The sequence below is a fragment of the Onychostruthus taczanowskii genome, unplaced genomic scaffold (genome assembly GCF_017590055.1).
Source record: "Onychostruthus taczanowskii isolate IOZ18803 unplaced genomic scaffold, ASM1759005v1 scaffold33, whole genome shotgun sequence".
Taxonomy (NCBI): domain Eukaryota; kingdom Metazoa; phylum Chordata; class Aves; order Passeriformes; family Passeridae; genus Onychostruthus; species Onychostruthus taczanowskii.
Genome location: NW_024500683.1, coordinates 7,348,951 through 7,367,320, shown reverse-complemented (window position 1 = coordinate 7,367,320; position 18,370 = coordinate 7,348,951). Strand labels below are relative to the sequence as shown.

General features: G+C 36.5%; 1 protein-coding gene across 13 annotated transcripts in view; it reads right to left on the bottom strand.

Moving 5' to 3' along the window:
* The window catches only part of DST (dystonin), a 290,720-nt gene that overhangs the window by 122,236 nt on the left and 150,114 nt on the right, over window positions 1-18,370 (bottom strand). For all 13 annotated transcript variants that reach the window (XM_041410734.1, XM_041410735.1, XM_041410736.1 and 10 more), the window contains 19 exons: window positions 17,151-17,613; window positions 16,940-17,068; window positions 16,658-16,735; window positions 16,389-16,550; window positions 16,192-16,296; window positions 14,428-14,523; window positions 13,017-13,142; window positions 12,496-12,648; window positions 12,088-12,242; window positions 11,584-11,710; window positions 10,925-11,108; window positions 9,853-10,010; window positions 9,345-9,523; window positions 8,999-9,137; window positions 8,007-8,200; window positions 5,517-5,679; window positions 4,746-4,829; window positions 4,550-4,657; window positions 3,713-3,811 (listed from right to left, as the gene is read on the bottom strand). In XM_041410734.1, the coding sequence (XP_041266668.1) occupies window positions 3,713-3,811; window positions 4,550-4,657; window positions 4,746-4,829; window positions 5,517-5,679; window positions 8,007-8,200; window positions 8,999-9,137; window positions 9,345-9,523; window positions 9,853-10,010; window positions 10,925-11,108; window positions 11,584-11,710; window positions 12,088-12,242; window positions 12,496-12,648; window positions 13,017-13,142; window positions 14,428-14,523; window positions 16,192-16,296; window positions 16,389-16,550; window positions 16,658-16,735; window positions 16,940-17,068; window positions 17,151-17,613 (2,902 nt within the window). The remainder of the gene's footprint in view (window positions 1-3,712; window positions 3,812-4,549; window positions 4,658-4,745; window positions 4,830-5,516; window positions 5,680-8,006; window positions 8,201-8,998; window positions 9,138-9,344; window positions 9,524-9,852; window positions 10,011-10,924; window positions 11,109-11,583; window positions 11,711-12,087; window positions 12,243-12,495; window positions 12,649-13,016; window positions 13,143-14,427; window positions 14,524-16,191; window positions 16,297-16,388; window positions 16,551-16,657; window positions 16,736-16,939; window positions 17,069-17,150; window positions 17,614-18,370) is intronic.

Sequence of the window (18,370 nt, the reverse complement as noted above, 5' to 3'; positions counted from 1 at the left end):
CGTTTTCAAACAAACCATTGGGTTACTTAAAATTTACCAAATTTACTTGATTTTTCATATGATATCTGAGACCTTTCTTAAAAGGCTAATGCAAAGGCAGCTTCTTCAGTTCCTCTCCATATTTCCCTGAATTATAATTTTGAACAGTCCTCAACAGAAACAAAGTATGTAAATTGATTTAAGCTCTTTTATACTCACATAAACACAAAAATCTAATGTATTGTGCTTGAAAAAGAGACCTAAAAATATAGATACAGTAACAAACTGCACCTTCTTAGATTTCATTTTTCTAGTCAACATGCTGAGCATCAGCTGGGTGGAGAAAAGGATGGCAAATATTAACATAAAATAAAGACCAATTTCTAAGAACTTATAAATCTTAAGCACTTCAAAATGTACAGTAATTGATACATGATTAGCATATTCATTGTTTAAATTATGTTCAATCAATCTTAAATCACTTGACCTTGACATATTTTGTGATTCAAATGTTGATTTGCATTGATTTAGAATCAGTCTTAGATTAACTCTTTCATTTGCATTGCATAAAAACTCTGGTACCTTAATAATAGTTGTGCTCCTTTTCTCTTCATTATCTTTCTCTCTCTTTTTTTGCTTTTCTTTTTTTTCAAATGAGGCTTTTATGCCTACTTTTTCACCAAATATTTTCTGGAGTTCAGTGGTTTTTAGAGGGACCTTTGTGCTATTACCCTCATCTCTACTGTCTACTTCTGAAACTAGCAATAAATCTTTGCATTTCTGACCTTGTTCTAGCCTGTCTTCTCCACTCTGCTTCTTCCCACTTCTGTTTATGTTGTCCAAACCATAAGTGTTACCCAGCGGTATTTTCTTCACACTTATTTTCTCATAGTGACCTAAAAGCTTTTTTGTTAGTTCATATTCCGATAATGGAAAACAATCCTCTCCTCCAGGAAAAATTCCTGAGACACCTAAATTTTCATTTAAATCACCAGCATTTCCTAACAATTCTGTACCTAAATGTTGATCATTCTGCAGTGGTGATACTTGAAAATCTAATGGATAGGATTCAGAGACTTTTGCTGCACAGTGACTCTCTGAAATATTTCCTGAAGAAAGAGCCAAAATTTCTTGCTCTGTATTCTTGGCATTATTTGAATTCAAATTTGATTTTTCTAGGATTTCATTTTCCACTAGGAAGTAATCTTTATCCAGAGATGCTTCCTGCAGTTTGGCAATATTCCTTTCGACACTGCAATAAGCACCTGGATTGCTCATAGATTGCAAATGTAACTTTGATTTCTCACTTCCATTGTGCACTGCCAGCTCTCTGAAAGAGGATGCAACTTTCTCTAAAGATGTTGCATCTGTTGCATGTGAAAGAGAATCACCTTTTTCACCACACACTTGAAACTCTCTGTCTTCAGATTTTAAAGTATTATGGCTTTTTCTTTCTGTAAAGCAATGCTCTTTACACTGGCATTGAAAATGAGTTCTCAGTGAAAAATGTTGCTCTTTGTAAGGGCTGATACCCAGGGCCTGCTCTGCAGTTTTTGGAGTTACTTGAGCTTTCTTTCTTGTTAGCTCAAAATCAGTTTCTGATTGCATCTCACATTCTTCCTTTGTTGAAACTCCACTCCCTGCCCTTCTTGAATTTTTTCTTCCTGTGGTTTTGTGTATCATTTCCACTTTAGGCAACTTCTTTGACTTCCCTTCTGTTTTCTGTCTCTCTCCATTAGAAATTTGTTCATTTAACATTTCACCAGGACCATTGTTCAGACTCACACAGATTTCAGTTGAAACAAAACAATCTTTTCTGCCATTTTTTTCTTGTTTACTTTGGTTACCAAAACCCATTAAACTCTCCCACTCTGTATGTAGCTTACTGTCTCTGTTGCCACTAATGCTGCTTTCTTGACCACTGACATGCAGAAGTTGTTTAAATGTTCTATCACTTTTGATTTTATCATAACTGTCTACATTTAATTTTCTTCTGTTCATTTCCAGTTTATTTTCTGGATATTCAGGTTTACTAGAAGAGTTCTGGTTTTGCAAATATTCCACATCCATCATGCTTTCATTAGGTTTCTCTTCTTCTCTCAATTCAAGATCTTCATTACATCCCAAATGTTGAAAGAGTTCAGCTGACTTCACAGATTCCTGGAGTTGATTCTCTTCTGGTAAACTCTGAGCATGACAGCACATGGATTAAACTGAGATATGATGGAAAGTATCTTATTTTTCCCTTATTCTCTGTTTTCTTAATGTCATTTCTGAGAGTTAGGAAGAAAAACTGGCATAAAAGAAAATCTTAGAAGAATCACAGACTTCAGAGGTCTGTGAAGAATTTTTCTTCCCGAAAGAAAAAAAAACCTCATTCCTCTTTTGAAAAAGATTATTCTTTTTCTGATTTGCTACCCTGATTAAAGAGAAAAAAAACCCCATTATATTCTTTTGAGACTGGAAACCTGCTTAGGTTATCTTCAAATAAAGATGTCTTTATCTACCAAAGATTTAGAAAGCTGACAGGACGTAGAGGAGGAAGGAAGATGGAGGGGTACTTGATTTAAAAAAAAACACAAACAGTCCTGGAGACTCAGAGCAGACTGATACTCTAAACATTTTGAAAGATTCCACTTGTTCTTGAAGAACATGAAGCTTATCGACATTCACAGATTTCTTAATCCTTGTTCTTTGACTGACTTTTTATCTTTGATGCCATTATCGTTATTAGTCATACTAAATCCTCAGTTAAAATGGCTACTTATCAACAAACATTATGTATTTCCATCAGTTTGCTCCACCACTTGATGATGCCCAAAGATACATGCTGACATTAGTGTTGGTTCAGAGGTATTCAATAGCAAGAAAACCCAATAAAGACAAAATCAGCACCAGAATTAGATAACATTCATTTAAGACCTGTTTTTTTCTTTTAACAATAACAATAAAAGTTAGACCCCCATGGTAGTATTCTCTAATTTTATCCAGTTTATACTAAACCAATGTAGTCCTTAAGAATGACGAAATAATCTCTTTCTGAGAGACACTTTTCAAAAGAAAGTGAAAAATTTAGAAGGTTGGGGTTTTTTTTCTATCTACATTTTTTGTAAGGTTTGCTTTGCAGCAAGCACATATTTTGAGTAATTTGTCTGCCTAATTTCAATAATCTACTCTTGATAGTAAGATCCAATTCTAAGCATAAATGAAATGCTGTTTGACCCCAAGGAATCAATACAGTAGAAAGGCAGAAGGAAAAAAACAACTGAACGGATCAAATTAACTTCAGAAATTAGTCAAGAGTGCATCTCATCTCCCTGTCGAAAGAACTTGTTGGTTGTTAAGTGGACCAGAATGTATACTATGGAATATTAAAAATATGTATACATAGCCTTCCTAATGTCTACTTTTATCCAAAAGATCAAGTTCTAGGGTATTAAAATTGAAAGTATTAGTATTTCAATTTAAACTACATCTTCATCAGAATTCAAAAGATCATATAATCTTTCTAGGTGGAAGAACTGGTAGAATGTATGGATGGTACAGGATTTTGCTTATCTGAATGATAACAGTGCTAGCAATGTTACACTACTTTCCTGTACAATGTGCACTACATAAGAAAATTTAGTTTTCCACATCTGCTAGTAACTTTGTTAATTATTCCAACAGGTATATTGCTCTTTGTTTGCCTAGACGCTCTTTTTGCTTGGTTGACTGCCAGAGAATGACCTACCTCTTCCTCTTCCAGTCTCTTCAAAGAATCACCTGCAAACTTAATGTATTGGGTCATCAAGGTCACTAAGGCAGTGTACCGAGTCCGTAGATCCATGAACTGTAGAGAAACAAAGGGGGAGGGTAGGTGTCATAGAGGTAAACACTCTCACTAAGCTTGAAAGGAGTAATACACACTGCTCTAGAACCTATCCTGATTTTGGATTCAAAATCATGATTGTAGAATTCAAAGTTCTAATTTTGATTCCAAAATTCAATGCTGTCAACAAGGTGCACTTGAACAAATATATCCTAAGGATCTATGAGCAGATCCTTAAGAAGAAGAAACAGATGACAGTGTTTTGACTTCACAGTCACTTGATTCTTCCCCCTGTAAGAAAATGTTTCAAGAGGAGAAAGCCATGCCTGACACTGTTCCTCTCTCTAACAGGTAGCAGGGAGACAGATTTATCTTTCTCACCCAAATGAGGCTGACTTGCCTTAGAATCTGTCAAAGTGTACAGATCTAGTAGGTTTTACTGTGGTCAAGATGAACTTCTTATTTACTGTGATCAAGATCCAGTCCAGAGGTAGTTCTAAACAGTTTTACTGAGGCACAGTTCTCATACAGCTTTTTAGAATTTGGGTGAGTTTTTTAAATCAGCTGCATTATACTGTCTTTCTACCAAAATGCAGCATAAGGAACGAGAGAATATTTGTTATATTGTGTATCTATAGAGAAAAAACCCAGTCTTTCTTGGATTACCATATTTAATCATTAATAAATCCAAAACGGAATTTTTTTTTACTCTGTTTTAAGCAAAGACTCGCACTTTCCTGTCATAAGAAACCCATTTACCTCTTGAATAATGAAATCTGATGAGCTTTGAATTCTTCGGCGCTTTACTGGAGATTTTTGTTGGGAGTCAACCATAGCTCTGTAGGTCATGGTCTGCAACTCATAGTCCTGTACAAGAGAAAATACACAAAATCATTGGCATTACACATGATACTGACACTAAAAGAGAGGACTCTAAGTGTAATGTTATTGTTACCTTCACAGCAGCTGAGTATTGTTCTGAATATTTCTGGCATTCATCTATTTTGCTTTGTTTCATTTCAATCTCAGAAACCAGCATCTGTAAAATATGAATGTATATTTTCATCTTCAAAAGTTATTTTTATTACAATTATAATTAACATGTCTACTCTATCGAACATTATCTAACATAAATAAGTGGTTTGTTAACATCTACATCTACTTTATCTATCTATCTATGCTCCTATCCATATGTGTACAAGTATGCTCAAGCCTATGTCCTCAGCTTTATCAGATTTACAGTACAGAAGTAGTGAAAAAACCTGCCAAGTTAACAGTTGGTAAATGAACTTAAAATCAGGAATATATAATTTCATGTATATAATTTATTATCCTGTCTATTTATACTGCATTTCCTTCTTGCAGAAGACAGATGTTGAGTTTAGCCCTGCTTCCAGGAAAATATTTCTACATCCATAAATAAAAAAGCAGCACTGAAGAGAATATGAAATTATGAGGTAAGGCAAGTCCAGAAGTTTTAAGGTTTTGATGTTCTTGCACACTTGAGGACCAAACAATCTGGTCTATAAAACAGTGACAATTGTCATATATTCATGGCTGCACCAGAAACACAAAATCATAAAATCTGGTGATTATTTGGAACTTTACAGTAAGGGCTGATGGATATAAGCCACTCATATTAATAAACAATATTGAGATCACTGATACTGTAATTGTTTGGTCAGTGTTTACCACAGTGGTTAACACAATGACATCTGTTTCATACCTTGTGTTGGTTCAATTGCTTAGCCAATGCTTTGCTATTTTCAGGATGTATTTCTTGAATCTTTCGCTGAGTATCTTCCACTTGTTGAATCCAAGTGTCCAAAGAATTGTAGGTATCTTTATAATACTTCAGAGATTTATTAATACCCTCTAAGTCACGCAACCTGATTTTATTTTAGAAGATAAATCAAAGGGAAGAAGATTATTATTAAAGACAAAAAATACAACACTAAGGCAAATACAGATTTAAAGACTTCAAATGCCTTACCTCTGTTACAGTTCACAATATAAACATACTGGTATAACACTAATTAAACAGCAAATTCACTTCTCAAACACCAGGGCTCCCAGCTTAAATGAACTCTTTCTGTTTGTCATAAAGGACATCCAGGAGAGATCCTACTATGCAAGAAACTCTACATATCCCCCATTAGAGTGTTCAACTGCTTGAAACTCCAGGAGCACTGGAAACCCCAGGAAAGAGGGAGGACTCTGCTACAGCAATCAGCTCTGTTACATTTAAAATGTGACCTATGAATAAAGAAAGAGAGTGCCATGCTGGAGTCAAGTAGTGGCTCACCATACTCTCCATGCTTCCCACAAAACAGCAGGAGTTACACTAAAAGTGAAGATTGTAAATATGCTAATGTGCAAAAGTAATTGAACATATACATCTAATTTTAAATCATGGTTTTGACCTAAAAAGAGAGGTCTGTGCATTTCTTTAAAGTAATTTCCATACTGAGGGAGATACCGACAGGTTTTTTTTCATGATCCTTATACTGTTACTTGTTGTCATGGTGTGATTTTGGTGGTTGCTCTGTGCAGAGCCAGGAGTTAGGCTCGATGATCCTTGTGGGTTCCTTCTAACTCAGGATATTCTATGATTCTACTTAAAGACCATACAAATATGACCACTCAACACTCCAGAATAAACAGAAATAGACATCCTTTTCCTGTTCAACTTGGAATGAATACTTTGAATTGCTGTAGTGCTGTTCTTAAGATCCCAAAAGGAGATTAAAAAAGAGCAAGCAAATGAAATTTTTTTGCTCAGGTTTCATACTTAAGCATGTTTTAAAGCTAATAACCATGAAAAAGAGAAAGGATCATGATAACTGCAGCCAATATTTGTACACATATTTGTATAATGATTATCAGTGTCAAGCTAGTAAGAAGAAGCAGAGAGAATATTTGTAGAAAGCAGCTTGTTTACAGCACTGTACTGCCGTCACCACAATCTGTCCTGTTTACACCAGAAGCCACTATGTATTAGCAGTCATTTTTCAGCATATTCTGTTCAGGATACAGTCCTGGCAGGAGGGCATGTGGTTCATGCTTACTCTCTTGAAGAAATAAGAATACTTCAGTACCTCATAAAACTACTGTTTAATCATTTAAATTATGTCACACTAACAACTGAGGAAAAATCAGCTAAGCCAGCTATTCTGCAAGCTTTAAATGAGTGATCTTTTTCCCATCTTCTTTCTGACTTCCAGCAATGTTAAACAGACACAACTGAACTAGTTAATTACAAGTGAATAACTTCAATATTGCACCTGAATGCATATTCACCCCTTAGAAAAGGAGGACAAAAATGCAATAGGTTGTTGTGTGATTTTTACATCAACATCACCATCTTCAATATTCTTTTTCAGGCTATCTATAATGAGAAACCAAAGTACATTTCAGAGGAAATAAGCTCAGACTGCACAGTACAGAATTCCTCAACACTTGCCCATACTTTTTCCTTCAGCCTCTACAGTTCTGCTTCTTTTACATGCAGGAACCAGGACGGCAGAGACTGAAGAAAAAAGCATTTCCAGGAATTTCGTGTATGGACATCTTCAGAAATATGGGTAGGCGTGTTCTGCTGTATCTGCATATCTGCACAGACATCTGCACTTGAGCAACATTTTTCAGTATCAGCTTGACAGTAAAGGGCTGAATTTGGAGCACTATCTCTACTGGGTATTTTCAAAAATAAAAGGAACTTCACCAAAAAGTTGTTACAGCAAAAATTATCACAGAAGTCCACGGAAGCTAAGAACTTCCAGACTTAACACTTGAGTAATTAAAAGCAAATTAAAGTGAATCCAATCATAACTGATGAATCAGCTCATCACTTTAGCCCATCAGAACTAATTATGTGGAGAAACAGATGGTATTTCCATAGGACCGCCAGCCATTTCTGTAGGTTTGGCTTTTTTAAAAGAAAAATGACAATTTATCTCCACTGTGTATCAGTAACTAGTAAGTTTCTGTATCTTGTTCATCTTTCAGAGCTTAACAGTCACAGACACTTCCAGTGGAAAAGTAAGGCAAGGTTGTTAACGGCACAATAAAGATCTTCATCCCAACACATTCCAAAAACAGTTCAGAAAACTATTCAGATCTGTTTTAACATTAACTTCTGATTGTTTTTCCTCAGAAATAAATTTTTTTAAAAAGTATAAAACATGAACAGAATATAATAAAAAGTCATACAAACCTATTTTCAATTTGAGAATGAACATTTTGCCACCTCTCAGCCAACTGATCAACTTTTTCTTTATGCCAGTCAAAGTCAAGATCACGTTCCTTGTGCATTTTAAACATCTGATCACTGATCATCTTTGCCTTCTGCAGTTCATCCTCTAAGGCATGGAATGTTTGTCTTTTCTCATCTACTTCAGATCTCCATTGCTAGTAGGAGAGCAAAAAAAAGTTGTAAATAATGCCTAAATTATGACACTATTTCATAAATTAGTATTTTACCCTAGTATGCTGAAAAAAATGAATCAATAAAAATATTTCTATTAATACATTACTTCTGCTTGCTCAGATACTCAAGAGGCACTAGAATGGGTCTGAAGCAATAAAACGCAAAATAATTCTAAGTAAAAACAATCCCCACAACACACAGAGATCAAATGAACACACTCATCTTAGAAACTAGAGCTTTCAAAAAAATTATTAGGCAGATACCAATCATACTATCCAGCAAAAAAGCATTACTCAAAATCTGTAATATCACAACTAGTTATACAAAGCAAACAAAAAATGCTGAACTTCAATCTTTCAATTTCTCAAAGATATCTGCCAAACTTCCTAAGAAACCCTGATTAGAACATCGAAGCTGTAGCAAAAATGTTATTGTGGTCAAATTTACATAACATAGATACACGTTTATGTTACCCTAAATATATGCTACCTTCTGAAGAGCAAAGAAAATCTTACTGCAGCATTAACAAGTGCCACTTTTCCAAGTTCAGATACTTCAATGCATTTTGCAACAGCAGCAGGAACATGCTTTCAACCTATCCAAATCCTAATGCTCCAAAGCTGCCATTTTTTCCTGAAACAATCAATCCTAATACCACCTAAAATACACAAGACAGTGTTTGACACACTGTAGAGTGTAGCATAACAAAATCAGGTGTTACAAGACAGATAGCTTTTGTCTTGTATTTTTTATTTGAAAAGGCACCAGCCAGTTCTTACCTTTAATGTACCCATCAGATTTTCAATATTGTTTTTGTCAGCTGTTACTGCCTCTTCTTCACACAACTTAGTTTCATAGTGTTTTACTAACGATTCTGCTGTTTGGGTGTTCGTCAGCACCAAATTGATAGTTTTTAATCTGAAAAACAGACCCCTTGTTAACTGAACCATCAATATCAACACTCAACACATTCATGTTTTTCAGCCTTTTCTTGTCACAGGGTACCCCTTTATGTTAAAATGTTAACTCCCTTTTCCTTGATCAGTATTATTCATACTAATAGCTTTAATTTAAGAGAAAACTGTAAACTAAAACATGTGCGATGGAAGACAGCCTAGTACATACTTATCTATGAAAATGGAAGACATGGAGTAAACTTGGTTCATGTTTTGTATAACAACATTGAGCTCAGAGCGCAGAGTAGGGACTGAAGGTGAACCAGCAGCTTGACTGAAAAACTCTTCACATTTATCTGTGATGACTCCCAAGTCATCCTTGAGCCGATCCAGTTCTTTCTTCAGTTTCTGTAAAATGAAAGGTGATTGATAGTGCTTTCATCCTACATCAACCTGATATATACTTTACATATCACTATGAGTACAGGTCTGCCCTCCTTCACTTCTTTGATGATGACGCCATCGGAAAAAATTGAAGAGAAATGTATGTGTAATAGGGAAACTAATGGAGTTGCCATTGATCAGCATCTTTTTGCTCACAAACACAAACTAAATATTTGACCCCTCTTTTTCAAGGTACACTGCAAACCATTACTGGCTTACACTCAAAAGTGAGGATATATTTGTTTTTCAAATAAAAATTTTCTTAGGTAAAACAGACTTTCTCAAAGGCTCACCTCTTGCTCTGAGATCCTAAGCACATTTTCATGTACATCATCCCTCTCCATGGGCGTCCGGATCTGCCGTATTAACCGCTCCTCACAACTCTCCAGTCGTAGTCTGATATTTCTGACTTCAGATATGTACATATTATAAATAGATTCTTCCTGTTCCTCTGTTGAAAGAATTAAGGCATATGTTAGCCAGAAAAGTCATCATATCATTTTCAACATAACTTTTCACACTTTATCAAGTCATTGCTCTACAGATGTTTTTGTGACTAGCCAAAATGCCATCAGTTTCCATAGAAATTTTGGTTATAAGGCAAATCTTAGGAACTCATAATTTTTTTTTATTAAATCATCTCCTTACATATGAAAAATAACTACCTGTGATCATTCTGCACAGGCATTACCTCTATGATGACATTGCTAAATTCAGTGACTGATTCTTTTAATCAGTGGTATCAGGGACATAAATCCTCTTTCAGATGCACAGAGCACCACATCTTTCCTGAAGCTGAGTGAACTTTGCTAATGAAGTAATCAGCTTTGCACTACAGTGTTTCTGTAAGTCATCAACTACTCAACAGTAAATCAGAGGAGCTATTTTAAACTTTCTGTTCTCACTGTATTAATACAGTGTTAATTAGAGTTAAGACACCAGTAACTATAGGCATTCTGTGGAGCTAGAAAAGTAGCTAGGATGTTTTCCTTGCCTTAACAGGGTGAAAAATGTTCTAATTCTGTTACAAACTCAACAAAGTAATCAAGCTGTTTTTCCAGCATTCAAAAACAAGGAACACAGGACTGAGCAGTGAGCTGTAAAGCACATAATAAATTCTTAGGTGTAAAATTTTTTGTAGCATTCTGTATATTATGTAACACATCAATATTTTTACAAAGCTTAATATATACAAAGTTTAAAAAATTTAAGATCTCCTATACAATAGAATCACACACATTGTTAAAATGACCCTGTTCAAAAGAACACAGGCAGTAACAATATCATCATGGTAAGAGATCTCAAGATCAAGGATAAAATCTCTCTTGTAAGGAAATCTTTCTACTTTTCTAAGCTAAGTTTTACCTCTTTCTGCAGACTTCAGAAGCTCTTGATAGTATTGCTTGCAAACATTAACTTCCCTTTCCAGCTGTGCTGTATCAGAGCTTGTAAAGATTTTGGACTCCTGGCTGTCTTCCACAAAATCATCAAAGCGGGACTGTAAATTGCTTAGAACCTGCTGATGTTCACCTGGCAGCATTGTCTTTATCTGCAACAGATTATAGACCCAAAGCACAGTCAGCAATGGTGCATCACTCACAAAGTTCCTGTGATGCTTTTTTGTCAAAAAGCAATACTGATCAATTACTAAGTTGGTAAAGCCAAAGAATTGAGGTTCTGAAAGCTCACTGTTCCTTAGCTAAAGTCCGCTTGACAGCTGATAATTTACAATCAACATAAAACCCTTTTCAATCTTTCACATCAGGAAAGGCCTCTGTTAAGCCAACCCTACATCAGTCTTCATTTCTCCCATGCAGCAACACAGAATAGCAAGGCCAAGTAGGGACACCTCAAGAACTATCTCAGATTCCTCTTTCTAACAGTAACAGTGATAAATTAGGTAGAAAAGTGACATTTTCAGTATTGCAAATACTTCTTGCAACAGTTTGTGCTCTCACACAGTTTTAGTCATCCTATGACTTCCTAGTAAATGGTTGAGTGCCCTTCCTAGTTATAACACTTACTGAGGCAACATTGCCAGCCCGAACAACTTCAATTTCGTTTGTCAGGTAATGCCAGGACACCACACTCTTCATGTTCACATGTGACTCGTGCCAAAGGGCCAGAACATTCTGAAATTGCTGTTCAATCCTGAAACAAAAAAAAAACCCAACTTCAGATCAGGGTAACACATGATAACAGGAGGAAAAAAACCCAAAACAACAAAACAAACAAACAAACAAAACAAAACCCAAAAAAAACCATTGCTGTTCAATCCTGAAACAAAAAAAAAACCCAACTTCAGATCAGGGTTCTTCACATGATAACAGGGTTCTTCACATGATAACAGGAGGAAAAAAAACCCAAAACAACAAAACAAACAAGCAAACAAAACAAAACCCAAAAAAAAAAAAAAAAAAAACAAACAAACAAAAAAAAAGCCACCAAAAAACTGTGAGACATTCTTTTAACCAAGTTTCATGTAAGTAGATGTTAACAGAAAATAGGTAATTTTACTTTGTCCCTACCTGTTGGCTGTATCTATTGCTTCTTTGTTTGGTGGAGGAACTGTAAAGCATACAGATGGAACCATGGCCTCATTACCACTGGGGCTAATGACTTTCCATTTAGCACGATGGGAGTTGTTTGCTAATACACACTCATCATCTTTGTAAATAGTTATCTAGTATTAACAGAAAAGCAGAATCATTTGATGAGCCAAGCATTACAAAATAATTGTACAAAGCACTTCTGCAAATGCTGTCAACAAATAAGCAACAGAACAACAAAACCAATGTTCCAACCAAAGGATTTGCTCTTGTTTACTAGGGTGGAAGAAATTTACAGCCCAGCTTTCTCCAGGAACATGGTAATTAATGAAACTTTAGCTGAATTCTTACATCTGTAATTGGTTTGAGGAAATTTTAGTTTCTAACCTCAATTTGTCTATAGTCACAGATGGCTTTAATTGGAATGGATGTTTTGAGTACACAGTCAGGGTTCCTTGGCTTCAGCTGAATTATTGCCTTTGCTCTTCCCACAAGGCCTGCTACTGTGCTCTTATACTGCAAGAGTTGTTCTTTTTCTTCCTAGAACAGTTAAGAAAAGAATACGTCATCAGAGATGTCCAGAATACAGTACTGCCTCTTTGATCCTGCTAACGCCTTTTTCTTCCCCTGACTCCTCCTACAGTGTTTCTGAAAAGTAACACACTTTACAAAAACAAAGTATCTTTCTGAAGCCACTGTCTTAATATATCTGGTATTGTAAATACAAACAAATAAAACTGTATTTTAAAGTTATGAAAAATAGTAATTTATTTATAAGCTCTGAAAAAATCAGCATTTTTTCCTTTACTTTAAATGAATAATCTTAACACATTTTATATCCCACCATAACCTACACATTTCTTGTTTCATTGTAGCTCCTGCTAATAGGATCCTATTGAAAATCTTACCATAGACTCCTGGACAAGGTCTTCCAGCCTATGAAGACTGCTTGATCTATCACAGCTGTATTTTCGGTATATGGTATCTTTTAAGTTCTTCAAATATTCCATGGCTTCTTTGGCATCGCTGAAAAACTAGGATAAAGCAATTATCTGGGTTATTTTTAAACAAACTAAAAAATGCAGAATCAGCTATACTGAAGTTTTCAAGTGCTGTCTTTTAAAACAACATTTTCTCATCACTTGAAGTGACCACTGCACCACACCCAGCTACTCATGATCTCATGTCTGAACGTACCCTTCAAAAAGGCACACACTGTTAACACCAGTTATTCTCAGTATGAGCTACATGCAAAATTAATTCTGCAGTTATTGGACCTACAGTCAGTGACCATTCCTGCAATGAAAAAATTCTATTACGCCAGTCTTGCTTTCCTTGGAATTACAATTACTTTCATATAGAAAGCACAGACAAATCCTACAAACTATAGAAACTAACTGTAAAATCCAGGTAGCGCAGCTGGGGCAAACATTGCTCAGGAAGGGAAATGAGCTGCCACACCTGGCAGATCTGCAAGGGTATCTGCACACCCAAACAAGAGTCCTGGTTAGATACAACTGGGAAGGAAAATCCCCTTCTCTCCCTTAAGCCCCATTTCTTAAATCCAGAATTCCAGTTTCTTCCCCTGTCACAAGGAGCTCAAATTGCTGTCTTCTCCAGTGTCCCATTCCTAACTTTGGGATCTTATCCTTCTCAGTCCAAAAGCATCTCACCCCTTCATCACCTCCCTTTCTCTTCAACCACACAACCCAGAAAACTCTAAGGACTCATTCTTATAATTTGAATGTTTTAAATGAGTAGATTTAAAAACAAACAAAAGCAACAAAACAAATTCTCTGTCTATCATGCTCATGCAAGTAACTTCATCATTTGCTGAGTATGTGAAAGGATGAAAATTAGATAGTCAGATGGGTGTTTCATGGGATGTGTCTGCTGTCAGGGTGCTCTCTGCTCTGTTTATATTAATGCTGCACATTCCATTTTGCTTTGAGTAGTCCTGGAATAGCCATCTAGAATATGTTGTCCCATGGCCATCACTAACCACCCTCCATGCTACATCATCTGCAGAAGCTCCATTGACAGGGAGAGAACAAGGTTTCATTCTCAGAGTCTCTACTTGCAGCTGCAACACTGAAAAAATCTCAGGCCAGATTTTCACCTGCTATGAACTGACATAACTGTAGTGAAGAAATTGAGTTGTGGCAACACTATGGGAGCATGGCTTATCATCTAGTGATTGTATAAGACAAATGTTAATTCTACAGTTACCGTGAGAGAAAAACTAGAGCTTTTGGTGGAACTTTTTGACTATGAACAAAACTTAAAATATTTCCTATTCTGTTTGATTTGCTTTCTTACCTCAAAATACGCAGCATTTTCTCTCAAATGTTGTTCAACACAGTGGCAGAGCTGCAGAATCCAGCTCCATTGTGTCTGCATTGCAGCTCTATAGGCCTTTAAGGAAGAGAGATATATTTTACAAATGGAAACGAAAACTAAAACTTCCATACCTTTACAGAATTTAGGAAACACAAAAGTAATGCAGCAAACACAAACAGCTAAAGCCTGACCACCTCACCCTGGAAAACTAAGGTGCAGCAAGGAAAATTCCAATTAGATGTGAGAAAGAAACCCTGTCACAGCATAGTCAAACATAACAAAACTTGCCCAGAGGGACTGTGAAATCATTATCCTCTGGCCAGGTCAGAATTTGGCCAAACAAATCCCTGATAGTACTCCAGCTCCTGGCAGCTCAGCTCCTGAGGTTCCTCCATTCTAAGCTCACCTCCTATTTACTCGATATGTGTGCCTATTTACTCGATCGCAGCAGCTGGAGCCTTGCCGGACACAAGCGGTAAATGCAGCAGACTGAGCCCGCAGCCCGAGCCCGGCCGGGCCCGCACCCGCACCGAGCTCGGCTCCCGGCGGCGCAGGGGCGCAAAGCGCGGCCTCGGCAGCAGGGGGCGCTCCTGCCCTGGGGAAATCAGCTCAGCCCCGGGCTGCCCGCTCTGCCATCCCGGCCAGAACAGCTTCTCCATTGTCTGCCCGGAGCTGCAAACTGATGCATTAATGCATACATTGTTCTGCAGGAAAGGATAACTTTTAAAGGATATTTTTTATAAATGTCCCAATATAGGATCACTGGAGACAGCGTAATCTGCACAGTCATCGTGACTGCGATGGCCTGGTTTTGTAACAGGCATCCCCGGTGTGTTTTTACACTACACCAGTAAGAGCCCAATAGGACAGCCTATACTTTTAAAGAACAGAATTGCCCACATTACAAAAAAAGTCATTTATTATTCAAAGTAGATATCATGAGAAGGAAGGAAGAGAAGGGTTTTCTTCATTTTTGCATATGTAAACTTGCAGAGCTGAAGAACAATAAAATTACATTGCCTCCGACTTTTTTTATTCTTTTTTAATAAATCAGCTTTTTATTGTTTGAGTGTTCACCACTCAGTCTGTATCTACTCTTTCCTTGAAGGTCTACAAGGAAAAGTGTTGTATATTCTCCTTTGAAAACCTGTTATGACCCTACAACAGCTATAATAATTTTTTCAGTAAATTGTTTACATATATAATGTAGAACTGTAGTCAAGACTGAAGTAAATCATATCACCTGGTCAGATTTTTACCACCCAAACATGTTTCATAATTCACTGACAAGTAAGTTATGAAACCAACCCTAAATCATACTAGGAACCTGCACATACAGGAAGTGATGACAAAGGCTCTTACTGAAATTTCTTTCAATCCAAGAGGAAAGAAACCACATAAGGACTGTTCTGTGCCCTCAGTCTGTCAATGCAATTTGTGTCAACAGCTCTAGAAGCTGCATGACCAGAAACAACTCTACAGACCAATTAATTTTACAGTTTCAGGAGATTTCATCTAAGCAATCCAAGGTATAACCGTAACGTTATAAAGTGGTTTTACTTTTTGGAAACTGGAAGATAAATACAACAGAGATGCTGAAGAGGAAATTTTAGAAGGCCCCTTTAATTTAGAGTCTTGTTTGATTTTCTCTACGTTTGCCTTCTTTTTCCCTTTTTCTCCCAAAACTCAGCTCTTTTAAATCCCAAAACTTTTCCTGTTTTGGTGCTGGTTTTACTAACTTACCTCAATGGTTAGCCTGGCTGGGTGGTTTTCAAGAAGCAATTGCTCAGCTATTTCTTGAACGGATTTAATAACTTCTTCTTTTTCATCAAGTTCTCTCATTAATTCCTTTTTTCAGACAAAAAAAAAAGTTTTAGAACTCTATCTAATTATTAAAGATCATTTAATAATTCCCTCTGGATTATATTAGCAATACATACTGCATGGTATTCCTTTTTTCTTGTTATATTGGGGTTTCTTTCACTCCAGTCATATGCAACCTCTTCCTCTTCTTTTTCATTCAGCCATATCAACTCTCTAGTAGCACGAGACACAAAGTTGTGAAGAGTATCTAGGTGCCTTTCCTGATTTCTTGATGTGTTCTTTATTAAAAGGAAAAGATTTAAAATAATCAGAATTTAAAGCTCATCCCTTATCAGAAATTATGCACACTGAAAAGCTGAACATGGAAGAGGTATGGTTAACTTACCAAGAGTTTTGAATACTGACTCTCCAGTTTGTGCAGTTTTTCTGCATAACTGAGTTTAAGAGGGGCAGTCATTTGGATCTGTATTCAGTATATGAGATAAAAAAACAATCAAAAGGTTAGATATGTTAAGCCATTAGATCTTCTGATTTCATCACAAGTCATGTAGAGATCAGAAATAAAGGTAAGACTGTGAAATCCAAACACAGTTCTAAAATTTAACACTAGTTTATGGGTCACCCAGTAAGAAAGTAATCAAAGAAATAAAGAATATTGGTGCAGTACCTCACTGATTTTGGCTTCTTTAAGGCTGGATTCAAATTCCTCAATAGCTCTGTGGACATTTTTGTGATTTTCTAAGTGGCTTTCAACGCTTGGCAAATCTGAACCCCATTCTGCTCGATCAAGTTGAACCTTACAAACAGGAAGAAAATATTAGCCATGATCTATAAAAAGCAAATCATTAAAAGTGGACTGTTTCTGCAAAAATTGCTACCTGCATTTCTTCCACCCAGCTCAACAGGTCCTGGACAAACTTCATGTTCACCTCTTCTTCTGTCAAATTCTGATCCACAAAAGCTGATTTCATAAGAGGTTTTCTGATTTGCATCAGTTTGAGTGTTTGCAGAGTCCCACTGTCGACTCCTGTCACATAGCTCTGAATTAACCGAGGTGGGATGCCTGACGGGTATGCGGGAGTGATGGTTGGTGTCAGCCTGGAGGTAAGACCTGATGAAAGGCCAGATGTCAAACTGGAAGAAGTCAAAGTAGGTGTTAAACCTTGTGTCATTGCAGCATTTAATTCAGGCGTTAGGTTTGTTGTAAATCCTGAGTTTAAGCTTTCTGTTATTCCTGATATCATCAGCTTTGTCTGCTCTGTGGTCAGCGCGTGCCCCTTGTTGTACACGGAAGAACATTCGGTCCGAATGGCCATCAGGTCATCACGAAGTTTTGCAACTCTATTAAATTAGAATTTAAAAAACCACAATGAGTGCTTATGATTAAGGTTTATCATGATCAACTGAATAGTGATATTAGCTCACGTTACCTCTTACACTTTAGTTGCACTTAAATATTATAAGCAAATATTTTTTATTAGAAAGTGCAGGGAATATCAGCTTATAGTCCTGTACAGACAATAAATGCAGAAATCAGGCAAAGACTAAAAAGATGGTATAGGCACTAACATGCACTATACACAATTCCAGGGAACAATCAGCAAACCAGAAATCTTACAAGACACTGCATGTTGCAGTAGATCAAACACCTGCAGTTCACTGCCAAGGAGTTATGCACTTCATCTCAATCACTCCAAGGATGAACCCCAAGAAAAACTTTGGAGCCACTTCTTCATAAAACAGAATTATGCAGTTTAAATGCTTCTTTCTGCCAACACTGTACACAGTGCCACACATAACCTAATGTTACTCCACTTATTACCTGTTAATACATCTACAGTTGTCACCAGAAATCTCATCTCCATTAAAAAAATTAAATTAAGTAAATTCTAAACGTATTTTACATGCAATAAAACAAGCTAACATTTTACACACAGATATCTAGTAAACACTGAACATTAAGTCATGTCCAGGTGTTGACTTCATTTTCATAAATAAGTACAAATAGCTCCTGTTGTCTTCAACATTTTTGGGCAATGCACCCACCAGAATATCTGCTTTTGGGTGCCCAGTGACAGACCATGAAGTTCATGCATAG